Raw genomic sequence first — 13,326 nt, forward strand, 5'->3', positions numbered from 1 at the left:
TACGACTTCTCCCGTAGAGTTTTAAGAAAAAGCAAGGACTTCAGCAGTATCTGGACCCTCAAATCCCCTTCCCCGCTTGGCTCTACCTGGTGAACCTCCAAGGGAGGGTCAACTCCAGGGCTCTGAGATGTGACCTTGAATGAGCTACGTGGTGAAAAGAGGCTGTCCAAGATGAAGATGGCCTTCACAGCCTTTGATGGAGAGCCAGCCAAAAGCAGCAGAGGACAGGGGGGAGAAGGTGAGGGATCTTCTGCTTTGGAAGTAATGCCAGATCCCTCACAGTGGTCCCATTTTCCCTTCCCTGGGACCTCTTGAGATCTTCTTGGGTGCTCAAGATGGACATTGGTTGCAAGATGGACACGGGCATGTTGGAAGACATCCCTTCTGCTTCCCTCCATCCTTCCATGTCCACCAAAATTGCCAGTTAGCCCCTAAACATTATAGTAAGGAGGTATAAAAACAAGAAGGACCATCAAGAAGAATTTTGGTTACTGGTAGCAAGAGCCACAGAAAGTTGGTTGTGGAGGTTCAGAGCAGCCTTCCCTCAGCTGGGCAACTTCTCAAGAAGTTGGGGCTACAGATCCCATCCTCACCATCTGGAGGGCCTCAGGCCTGGGAAGGCCCAACCTTTGACGTGGACTTCTTCTTCTTCTTCCCCAACGCTCAGGCCCTTCCCTTATTTTCTCTTTTCACACTAGTGCTAAGTACACAGTACTACACTCACTTACAAAGAACGTACACAAATATTGGTATTTTAGTCGTAAAAGGAGTACACGGTTATAATGTGGAACAGTCACCGTCGGCCAGTGCAGCAGCATCTCGTGAGGCCCACCATCCCCTGCCGAAACCCGTAAGGTTGGCAAAACGGACCTCCATTTTTTAGGGACTGTCTTCTCTCCTTCCCTCACTCTGATTCAACTGCACTTCCAGAATTGAAAAAATTAAAATAATGAGTGACTTAAAGAAGACGGGGGAAAGAAAAATCAGCTCCACAGATCTGACGGGTTCGGAAGTGAAGAAGGGGATGGGTTGGGGTCTCCCTAAAGAGACATCCGGCCAAGCCACGTGGAGGCCCTGGTCCTCTCAGTTCATCTGGAGATGTTTCCCGAAACTCCATCCACTTGGGAGGAGATCAAGAAGACCCCCAACCAACAGCCCTCTCCTCCCAAAGGCCTCATCCTTGCTATCAAGGTCAACCGTTGTCCTTCTCGACACCCATCGGATGAATTCATGAGGGAAGGTCTACGGTGGGGCTACAGAGAAGACACAGGGATGCTGTAGACCAGTGGTCTCCAACCTTGGCAACTTTAAGACCTGTGGACTTCAACTCCCAGAGTTCCTCAGCCAGCAAAGCTGGCTGAGGAACTCTGGGAGTTGAAGTCCACAAGTCTTAAAGTTGCCAAGGTTGGAGACCACTGCTGTAGACCAAGGTTGGTCCACATTTTAAGACAGGTGGACTTCAACTCCCAGAATTCCCCAGCCAGCCACGCTCTGGTTTAAATCTCCGGGTTTCAATCCTCAACTATCATGCCGTTTCTCTCCCCCGCTCCTTTCAAATGAAGTTTTAAGACCGCGAGAGGGTGGGGAATTCTGGGAGTTGAAGTCCACAAGTCTCAAAAGTGGCCACGCTTGGAGACCTCTGCTGTAGAACCTATCTTCTTGGAGGCAGGTGGCCTTTTCCACGAGGACGGTGGAAAGAGAAGGGTGGGCCACCTTTCCGAAACACACCCACCCACCCACAAACACGCACGCACGCACAGATCTTTACCGTTAAAGGAGCTACTCTTAGCTTACTACGGGAGAAGGCTAGTAACGGAGATCGTGGATGGGTCAGGAACTCAAGCGAGTGAGGTTCCTAATTTCCTAAGGCCCGAATGGACCACCGAGGTTGCATCACGTGGTCTGTGGCCTCCCCTAAACGAGAAGTCCTTAAGGGAAGAAGTGCTGATTTAAAAAAAAGAAGAAGAAAAAGAAGAAGAAGAGATGGACGCTGCTTTTTCTACGGATTGTGGCCTTGCCAGCAAAAGCCTGACAGAAGCTAACTCAGCTGAAGGAGGCACGTCTCCTCAAAGGAGAAACCGAGGAAGTATCTGCGGGTTAGAGTAAAAGAAAGTGAAAGTAGACACCATCTTGGCCAAAAATGGAGACTTCCTCTTGCCCAGACGCACCGGGGAAGCCGTCGTCGTCATCGTCCTCCTGACCTCGGAAGGGAACCACAGGGCCCAACCCTGAAGTTGGTTTCAGTTTTAGGGGTGAGCTGGGGCCACCGAACGGAGGGAGGAATCTCAAGGTGGCATCTCAGCAGCTTGGGGACCTCCACGGCCAACGAGGAGAGCTTCCATCAAGGGAAGAGCCAGACACGGCAACCAGCCTGCACCCACACACAGGCCTCTCGTGGTCTGTTTGTCCTTGGGCGAGGTGGGGTGTGTGTGTGTATGGGGGAGGCGTGTGGTTGACGAAGTATGAGGAAGAGAGAGCGGAGGTGCTCGGGGTGAGAAAAGCCGTGTTAGATCCGTCGTGAGGCCTTCCGTCCGCTCGGGCGAGCAGGGAAAGAAGACGCTCCCAAAATAAAACGCACATAAACCAGGACGCAGCCGGTGAGTAGCACCAAACAGTTTCCAAGGGATTCCCGCCGAGACCTGGGAGGAGCACGACACCGAGAGTCCGAGCCCTAGCAGAAGATGTCCCCCAACCCGCTTGGTTCAGAGATCCTTGGAGCGCCTAAGATGGCTGCCTCCTCTTCCTCTCCGTCACTTATTCTGCACCTGGACGCTGGCGTACTCCGAACCGGCTTCCTCGGCCTTCGGCGCCGGCCGTTTCGGCGCTTTGTTCAGCTGGACCATATCCAAGTCCGCGTAGGTTACGTTGTCGTCATTGGGCAAAGGCTGCACCGCCTGGAGGGTGGCGTACTCCGACTGCAGGGGGCTTTCCACCCCCGGGACGGGTCTCTTCTGGACTACCTTTTCGAAGTTTAGGTCTGCGTAGGCCACGTTGTTGGGATCGGTGTCCTAAGCGGGGCAGCCGCGGGAAAGGGAGGGAAGTGGGGAGCGGGGAAGGGAGGGATGGGAAGAGAAAAAGAGACATTCTATTATTATTTTTCTTTAAATAATAGGATGGATTCTGATAGAAGGGAATTACTCGGGGTTGAACTGAGGTGGTTCTGGGTGCTCTCTGAGCTTGGTGGTTTTCTTGCAAACGTTTCATGACCCAACTAGATAATATCATCAGTGCTAGAAGGGAGTGGGGTTTACAGAGAGGAGGAGGAGGAAGAAGAGGGGGAGAGCTGTGGGGATCCCTGGTGCTCTCTGAGCTAAGGTGGTTTTCTTGCAGACAATTCATGACCCAACTAGGTAACATCATCAGTGCTAGAAGGGAGTGGGGTGAAGAGGAGGAGGGGGAGGAAGAGGAGGAGGAGGAGGAGGAGGAGGAGGAGGAGGAGGAGGAGGAGGAGGAGGAGGAGGAGGAGGAGGAGGAGGAGAACTGTGGGGATCCCTGGTGCTCTCTGAGCTTGGTGGTTTTCTTGCAGACCTTCCATGACCCAACTAGGTAACATCATCAGTGCTAGAAGGGAGTGGAGGAGAAGGGAAGGAGGAACAGGAATAACAGAACAACAAAGTTGGAAAGGACCTTGGAGGTCTTCTAGTCCAACCCCATGCTCAAGCAGGAAACCCTATACAGTTTTAGATAAATGGTTGTCCAATCTCTTCTTAAAAACCTCCAGTGTTGGAGCATTCACAACTTCTGGAGGCCAGTTGTTCCACTGGTTAATTGATCTCACTGCCAGGAAATTCCTCCTCAGTTCTAAGTTGCTTCTCTCCTTGATTAGTTTCCACCCATTGCTTCTTGTTCTACCCTCAGATGCCTTGGAGAATAGCTTGACTCCCTCTTCTTTGTGGCAACCCCTCAGATATTGGAAGACTGCCATCATGTCTCCCCTGGTCCTTCTTTTAATTCAACTAGACATCCCCAGTTCCTGCAACCGTTCTTCATATGTTTTAGCCTCCAGTCCCCTAATCCTCTTTGTTGCTCTTCTCTGCACTCTTTCCAGAGTCTCCATATCTTTTTTGTACTATGGCAACCAAAATTGGATGCAATATTCCAAATGTGGTCTTACCACACCTGGAAAAGGACTGTGGGGTCCTTCAAACTCTCTGAGCTTGGTTGTTTTCTTGCAGACGTTTCATTACCCAACCAGGTAACATCATCAGTGCTACCAGGGAGTGGGGTTTGTGGTGAGGAGGAGCACTGTGGGGTCCTTGAGGCTCTCTGAACTTGGTTGTTTTCTTGCAGATGTTTCGTTACCAAACTAGGTAACATTATCAGTGCTAGAAGGAGATTTGTCATCTGTGTCTATCCACCTCCTCCTCCTCTTCTTCCTCCTCTCTCCCTTCTCTTTCTCCTTCTCTGCAAACCTCCCTCCCTTCTAGCACTGATGATGTTACCTAGTTGGGTCATGAAACATCTGCAATAAAACAACCTAAGCAACCAATCTCAGAAAACACAAGCAAAGAGTTGTGGAATTCTGGGAGTTGTAGTCCTGCCATCTTAAAATGGCTACGGTTGAGAAACTCTGCTATAAATCTATCTATCTATCTATCTATCTATCTATCTATCTATCTATCTATCTATCTATCTATCTATCTATCTATCTATCTATCTATCATCTCTCTCTCTCTCTCTCTATCTATCTCTATCTATCATCTATCTATCTATCTATCTATCTATCTATCTATCTATCTATCTATCTATCATCTCTCTCTCTCTCTCTCTCTCTCTCTCTCTCTCTCTATCTATCTATCATCTATCTATCTATCTATCTATCTATCTATCTATCTATCTATCTATCTATCATCTATCTATCTATCTATCTATCTATCATCTATCTATCTATCTATCTATCATCTATCTATCTATCTATCATCTCTCTCTCTCTCTCTATCTATCTATCTATCTATCTATCTCTCTATCTCTCTATCTCTCTATCTCTCTATCTATCATCTATCTATCTATCTATCTATCTATCATCTATCTATCTATCTATCTATCATCTATCTATCTATCTATCTATCATCTATCTATCTATCTATCTATCTATCTATCTATCTATCTATCTATCTATCTATCTATCATCTATCTATCTATCTATCTATCTATCATCTCTCTCTCTCTCTCTCTCTATCTATCTATCTATCTATCTATCTATCATCTATCATCTATCTATCTCTCTATCTCTCTATCTCTCTATCTCTCTATCTCTCTATCTATCATCTATCTATCTATCTATCTATCTATCTATCTATCTATCTATCTATCATCTCTCTCTCTCTCTCTCTCTCTCTCTCTCTATCTATCATCTATCTATCTATCTATCATCTATCTATCTATCTATCATCTATCTATCTATCTATCATCTATCTATCTATCTATCTATCTATCATCTATTTATCTATCTATCTATCTATCTATCTATCTATCATCTATCTATCTATCTATCTATCTATCTATCATCTATCATCTATCTATCTATCTATCTCTCTATCTCTCTATCTCTCTATCTCTCTATCTCTCTATCTCTCTATCTATCATCTATCTATCTATCTATCTATCTATCATCTATCTATCTATCTATCTATCTATCTATCTATCTATCTATCATCTCTCTCTCTCTCTCTCTCTCTCTATCTATCTATCTATCATCTATCATCTATCTATCTATCTATCTATCTATCTATCTATCTATCTATCTATCTATCTATCTATCTCTATCTCTCTATCTCTCTATCTCTCTATCTCTCTATCTATCATCTATATCTATCTATCTATCAATCTATCTATCTATCTATCTCTATCTATCTATCATCTATCTATCTATCTATCTATCTATCTATCTATCTATCTATCTATCTATCTATCTATCTATCATATCTGTCTATCTATCATTATGTATCTATCTATGTATCTATCTATCATCTATCTATCTATCTATCTATCTATCTATCTATCTATCTATCATCTATCTATCTATCTATCTATCTATCTATCTATCTATCTATCTATCTATCTATCTATCTATCTGCGTCCTTTTTTAACTTTGTGTGTCCTATTGTTTTTAAGTTCTTTTAATTTCTTTTTATTCTGTAAGCCGCCCGGAGTCCTTCGGGATTGGGCGGCATAGAAACCTAATAAATTCAATTCAATTCAAATATCTATCTATCTATCATCTATCTAAATGCCAAGTACCACTCACTCATCACGAAATCTCCAGAACCGTAAAGCCTACAACCTTGAAATTTGGCACGTACAGTTATGTTCCTCTTGGCTTCTAGGTACTCGCTAAGAAAGGATTATTCGAAATGACCGTCAGATCATTAGTATTTCTTATACAGTAAATCACACGCTCTGATGCTAAGGAGTTCTACTCCCCCTCCCCACCTGAAAAGAACTCTGTTCCAACTGCCAGTTGCCTCACATTCCGTTACCTCAGTTCAAACTGGCTGACGCTCCACTCCTTCACTCAGGAGCAGTCTGGAGCTCCTTACAGTACTAAACATCAGTACCTCACCAAAATGTCTACGCCTTCCATCTACGGAACGGCTTCCGGACTCAAGGCGGCGGGAGCGATATTCCCTTAGGTGTTTCAATCACCGACCACCACTGAGCCAACGGATTGTGAACACTCCTTCCCTCAGGAGTTGTCTGGAGCTCCTTACAGTACTAAAAGTCGGTACCTCATCACAATGTCTACACCTCTGTGTTTCAATCACCGACCAACCACTGAGCGAACGGATCAAACCGGAGTGAACTGGATGTTTCCTGCATTCCCGATCACATAGTTTTGTTGCAAAGCCCGAGTAGCAATAGCAATAGCAATAGCAGTTAGACTTATATACCGCTTCATAGGGCTTTCAGCCCTCTCTAAGCGGTTTACAGAGTCAGCATATTGCCCCCAACAACAATCTGGGTCCTCATTTTACCCACCTCGGAAGGATGGAAGGCTGAGTCAACCCTGAGCCGGTGAGATTTGAACAGCCGAACTGCAGAACTGCAGTCAGCTGAAGTAGCCTGCAGTGCTGCATTTAACCACTGCGCCACCTCGGCTCTTCTCAGCTGGTCCTCAAATATAATGCAAGTTCTCTCCTCGCTCCTTTTAAATTAAGATCTTAACACCAACCAGCTTCAATCTGTCTACCCTTGGTAGAATCCACGTTTTCTTAGTGGGCAAATGGATAAACAACATATGGCTAAAAAAAAGAGGCGTAAATCTGGAGGGACTGCAATTCTAATTCTGCCACCTTCCCGCTAAGTGAGCTTGCTTTCGAATGGGGACTGTGTGTGTGTGTGTGTGTGTGTGTGTGTGTGTGTGTGTGTGTTTGCTCACCTAGGCACATTTCCCACCATGCCTTGTGTTAGGAATATTCTCACTGTCAGGAAATGTCTCCTGCGTTATAAGTTGCTTCTCTCCTTGATTAGTTTCCACCCATTGCTTCTTGTCCTGTCCTCGGGTGCCTTGGAGAATAGCTTGACTCCCTCTTCTTTGGGGCAGCCCCTCAAATGCTGGAATGCGGCTATCATCTCACCCCTGGTCCTTTGTTTCTCTAGGCTAGACATACCAAACTCCCTCAATCGTTCAACTGAATTGAGAAGAGGAGGTAGGGCCACCACTTGTCTGAAATGGTACAAGGTTCTCCTGCTTGAGCAGGGGGTCAGACTAGAAGACCTCCAGCATCCCTTCCAACTCTGTTACCCTGTGGTTCGGTTCTCCAAAGCCCCTGAAGGCAGGACGAGAAGCAATGGATGGGAACTAATGAAGGAGAGAAGCAAACCGGAACTAAGGAGAAACTTCCTAACAGTGAGGACAATGAACAAGTGGGATAGAAGTTGCCACCAGAACTCATGGATGGCCCATCACTGGAGGTTTTTAAGAAGAGATAGTCATTTGTCTGAAATGGTGGAGGGTCTCCCGCTTGAGCAGGGGGGGTGTCAGACTAGATGACCTCTAAGGTCCCTTCTAACTCTGTTATTCCTATTCCTGAATCTCCTCCTCCTCCACCACCCCTTCTGCATTGATGATGTTACCTAGTTGGGCATTAAAACGTGTTCAAGAAAACCACCGAGCTCAGAGAACACCAAGGAACGCCTCCCCCTCCCCAGTTCAACCCTCTTCTGATATAGGGTCTCCTGCTTGAGCAGGGGGGTGGACTAGAAGACCTCTAAGGTCCCTTCCAACTCTGTTATTCCTGCTCCTGAATCTCCTCCGCCTCCACCACCTTCTTCTGCATTGATGATGTTACCTAGTTGGGCATTAAAACGTCTTCAAGAAAACCACCGAGCTCAGAGAACACCAAGGAACGCCCCCCCCCCACCCCCAGTCCAACCCTCTTCTGATATAGGGTCTCCTGCTTGAGCACTGGGATGGACTAGAAGACCTCTAAGGCCCCTTCCAACTCTGTTATTCCTGCTTCTGCATTGATGATGTTACCTAGTTGGGCATTAAAACATCTTCAAGAAAACCACCGAGCTCAGAGAACACCAAGGAACACCCCCCCCTCCCCAGTTCAACCCTCTTCTGATATAGGGTCTCCTGCTTGAGCAGGGGGGTGGACTAGAAGACCTCTAAGGCCCCTTCCAACTCTGTTATTCCTGCTCCTGAATCTCCTCCGCCTCCACCACCTTCTTCTGCATTGATGATGTTACCTAGTTGGGTATTAAAACGTCTTCAAGAAAACCAGCGAGCTCAGATAATGCCACCCACCCACCCCAGTTTAACCCCGTGCTATTCTCTTTTGATATATAGGGTTCTCCTGCTTCAGCAGGGGGATGGACTAGAAGACCTCTAAGGTCCCTTCCGACTCAGTTATCCTGGTTCATCCTATGATTTCGCCTCCAGATCCCTTATGGTCATCTTTGTTGCTCTTCTCCGAGCCGAGGTGGCGCAGTGGTTAGAGTGCAGCACTGCAGGCTACTTCAGCTGACTGCTATCTGCAGTTCGGCGGTTCAAATCTCACCGGCTCAAGGTTGACTCAGCCTTCCATCCTTCCGAGGTGGGTAAAATGAGGACCCGGATTGTTGTTGGGGGCGATATGCTGAATCTGTAAACCGCTTAGAGAGGGCCGAAAGCCCTATGAAGCGGTATATAAGTCTAACTGCTATTGCTATTCTCTGCAGCCCCAGGAATGGATATCGGGGTGGGTGGGTTGGGGGGTGGGTGGGCCGGGCAGCTGTTCTGCAAACGATTCCAGCAGTTTTGAGTTTGTCTGCAGACAAAGCCAGTCAAGCCTCCATTGTGTGAGCCAAGTTGTCGCGGCTCCGTTTCCTGCAGACAGCTGCAGAGACGCACAACTGTCTAACCGGGACGGCGAGAAAGCAGTGACGGTACCAACCTCCCCCCCCCCAAACCCCCAGGCGGGGAGCTCAGTTGGCTCAGCAAAAATCGCACAATGGTGCCATTCAAAAGCCTCCCTCTAAAAATACGACTCGGGCTCGGCTCTTTTGCGCAGCTGGGCCTTTTCATAAAACCTTTTCGGGGAGACGGGAACGAAAGGGGGGAAAACAAAAAGGAAATAAAATAAAATTCGTACAGCCAGCAATCTTGTCAAAAGGGACGAAGTCTTCTCTTTTGTACGGTACAAGATCGAGTTTGGGGACGGGGTGGTGGAGGGAGGGAGGAAGGCTCGCTTCGGGGAAGGGGGGGAACCGCCCCCCCCTGCTTGTTGTTTTAAAAAAAACACACACACACCAAGTTTCTAGTCCTCGTGATGGAAATTCAAAGGGGCGGGGCTGGTTAAGCCCCTGAAAGCCTTCGTCTTTTAATTCATTTTTAACCTCCTTGAAGTAAAATTAAAGGTTCCTCTTGTACAGATGTGTTAGTCGTTCCCGACTCTAGGGGGCGGTGCTCAACTCCGTTTCAAAGCCGAAGAGCCAGCGCTGTCCGAAGACGTCTCTGTGGTCATGTGGCCGGCATGACTCAACGCCGAAGGCTCACAGAACGCTGTTCCCTTCCCACCAAAGGTGGTTCCTATTTTTCTACTTGCATTTTTTACGTGCTTTCGAACTGCTAGCTTGGCAGAAGCTGGGACAAGTCACGGGAGCTCACTGCGTTACGCGGCGTTAGGGATTCGAACCGCCGAACTGCCGACATTTCCGACCGACAAGCTCGGAGTCTTAGCCACTGAGCCATCGCGTCCCTACATGGCATAACCTCCTTCGCCTGTTTTTATATTTTAAATGTTTTTTTAAATATTTTAAATATTTCATTTGTACGCTGCCTAGAGTTCTTCTGTGAGGGGAGAGATAAATGGTTTTTTTTTTAAAAAAAGAATCAATATATAAAAATAAATGCTGCTGTTAAAAAAAAAAGCAAGTTTCTAGTCCTCGTTATGAAAATAACTACAAGGGTAACTTAGAAGCCCGGAGTAGCGATGGATAGTTATTTTGAAATACTAAATGCAGCATAACTTTTGGAGGCTTCCATGGTGCCCCAATTCTTCTTGGTCACAATTTTGTCACTCAATCTCGTCTTGCTTACAGGAAGTCCTCGAGTTACGACCGTAATTCAGCCCTACAATTTTGGTCCTGAATCACGATGGCCGTAAAGCAGATCACCATGGGACCATGCCTGATTTTACAACATGTACTGTGCTGGTCATTAAGCAAACACAGAAAGCTAAACCACAGTCGTTATGTGAGTGCCATTGTCGTTAAGCGAACCCATGGTTTACTATGGGGCGGTTTTGCTAAAAATACGGTAGGAACTCCACTTGTGGCAAAAATATCATAAATATTGGTTATTGAGTGCAGATAGTCCTCCGTTGACAAGAGTTCATTTAGTGACGGTTCAACGTTATCACATCACTGAAAAAAATGGCTTATGACAGTTTTTCCACACTTATGACAACTTGTAGTATCCTTGTGGTCACAAGACCAAAAATTTGGATGCTTGGCAACGGCTTCCTATTTATGACGGTTGCAGGGTCCCCTGGCCAATGGGGAAGCCAGAAACGTTGAGCTCCATTACGGTCGTAAGGTCGAGGACTACCTGTACGCAAAATGTAGTCATGTGACCTTGGGAGGCGGGGAAGGAAATGGATGTTGGAGCTTCAAATCCGGGTCAGTTTTGGAAATCTGAAGTACAAGTCAATTTACAACCACTCAAATTTTCGGTCGCTAAGGGAGACCCGTTGTGGCGTTGCGTTTTGCCCCATTTTACGACCTTTTGCCACTGTTGTTAAATGAATCACTGCAGTTAAGTTAGTGACGCGGTTGTTAAGGGAATCTGACTTCCCCATCGACTTCGCTTCGTTACAAAAGGGGATGGCGTGACCCCGGGACATTGCGACCGTCGTAAATACGAGTCCGTTGACAAGTGCCTCAATTTTGATCACCTGACCCTGGGGATGCTGCAGCGGTCGTAAGTCTGAAAAATGGTCGTAAGTCACCCTTTTCAGTGCCGTTGCAACCCGGGACGCTCACTAAAACGAACTGTTGAGGGTTACCTGTAATTTTGATCGGTTGCTAAGCAACCCGTCGTAAGCTGAGGACAAGATATCTTACGGCCAGCCACAAACTGTGAAACTCAATGTGGGGGAAAAAAACCATGATCCTAACTCACCCAACCATATTTTTTTTCTCTGCAGCCCAATTTGTGTCCTCTTTTCTAATTCCTGCTGCAAATTTTATCCGAAAAAGCTAATGCGGGGGGAAAAAAAATGAGGATTTGTCCAAATTTGGAACTTTTTAAGCCTGTTTCCCGTTTCGCCTGAAAACTCTGCTGAGTTGCAAAAAAGAGGAAGATTTTAAGCTGTAAAATGAAACTCCTATTTGGGGCATCGAAAGCAGCAAAAATAAGCGAGGATTTAAGATTATTCCTAGCTGGTGATGACGAATATTTCGAGAATTATTTTCCACACTGAAAGGAATCTTTTTGGGGCGTGCCTCGTTCCTTTATCTAGCTACTTCTGCTGTCCTCATCATTCCTGATTAACAGAATAACGGAAGACTTGGAAGGGACCTTGGAGGTCTTCTAGTCCAGCCCCCTGCTCAAGCGGGAGACCCTATACAGAATTACAGAATAACAGAGTTGGAAGGGACCTTGGAGGTCTTCTAGTCCAGCCCCCTGCTCAAGCAGGAGACCCTTACAGAATTACAGAATAACGGAGTTGGAAGGGATCTTGGAGGTCTTCTAGTCCAGCCCTCTGCTCAAGCAGGAGACCCTACACAGAATTACAGAATAACAGAGCTGGAAGGGACCTTGGAGGTCTTCTAGTCCAGCCCCCTGCTCAAGCGGGAGACCCTTACAGAATTACAGAGTTGGAAGGGACCTTGGAGGTCTTCTAGTCCAGCCACCTGCTCAAGCGGGAGACCCTTACAGATTAACAAAATAACAGAAGACTTGGAAGGGACCTTGGAGGTCTTCTAGTCCAGCCCCCTGCTCAAGCAGGAGACCCTTACAGAATTACAGAATAACGGAGTTGGAAGGGACCTTGCAGGTCTTCTAGTCCAGCCCCCTGCTCAAGCAGGAGACCCTACACAGAATTACAGAATAACAGAGTTGGAAGGGACCTTGGAGGTCTTCTAGTCCAGCCCCCTGCTCAAGCGGGAGACCCTACACAGAATTACAGAATAACAGAGCTGGAAGGGACCTTGGAGGTCTTCTAGTCCAGCCCCCTGCTCAAGCAGGAGACCCTTACAGAATTACAGAATAACAGAGTTGGAAGGGACCTTGGAGGTCTTCTAGTCCAGCCCCCTGCTCAAGCAGGAGACCCTACACAGAATTACAGAATAACAGAGCTGGAAGGGATCTTGGGGGTCTTCTAGTCCAGGCCCCTGCTCAAGCGGGAGACCCTTACAGATTTGCAGAATAACAGAAGACTTAGAAGGGACTTTGGAGGTCTCAGACATTTCATTACCCAACTAGGTAACATCACCAATGCAAGGGGGGGGAGGAGGAGTAGGGGGGAGGAGGAGGATGCGATTCAGGAACAGGAAAAACAGAATAACAGAGTTGGATCCTTGGAGATCTTCTAGTTCACCTCCTGCTCAAGCTTTATTTTCAGCTTGAAAATAAATGAGTATTTACGATGGCCTTCTTCTCTCCCCTTCTCTCCTCAGGCTTGCCCCACAGAAGTCTCTCCTCTCCTATCCCCCATCTCTCCCTCAGGCTTGCCCCACAGAGGCCTCTCCTATCTTCTCCCCTTCCTCAGTCTAACTCCCTAGCATCAAAGAGTTTTTCAGGTGGGGAGGGGGAGTAGAATGTCTAAACTGCCAGCCCGCAGTCCGGCTGAGTCACAGGCTGGCCGCGCCCATGCCCAAGTGGCAGTTGGAACAGAG

The 13,326-nt window shown here is 47.0% G+C and overlaps 1 protein-coding gene across 1 annotated transcript in view; it reads right to left on the minus strand.

Annotated features, from left to right (window-relative positions):
* Nucleotides 1–1,422: 1,422 nt before the first annotated feature.
* Nucleotides 1,423–13,326, minus strand: part of LOC148044777 (tyrosine-protein phosphatase non-receptor type substrate 1-like) — a 143,815-nt gene continuing 131,911 nt past the window's right edge. Inside the window, exon 8 of the mRNA XM_087720875.1 lies at nucleotides 1,423–3,008. Coding sequence (XP_087577001.1) covers nucleotides 2,751–3,008 — 258 coding nt within the window. The 3' untranslated portion in view covers nucleotides 1,423–2,750. The remainder of the gene's footprint in view (nucleotides 3,009–13,326) is intronic.

The sequence above is a fragment of the Thamnophis sirtalis genome, unplaced genomic scaffold, assembly GCF_051295495.1.
Source record: "Thamnophis sirtalis isolate CommonGarterSnake01/CBP01778 unplaced genomic scaffold, rThaSir2_p1.2 scaffold_7, whole genome shotgun sequence".
NCBI lineage: Eukaryota > Metazoa > Chordata > Lepidosauria > Squamata > Natricidae > Thamnophis > Thamnophis sirtalis.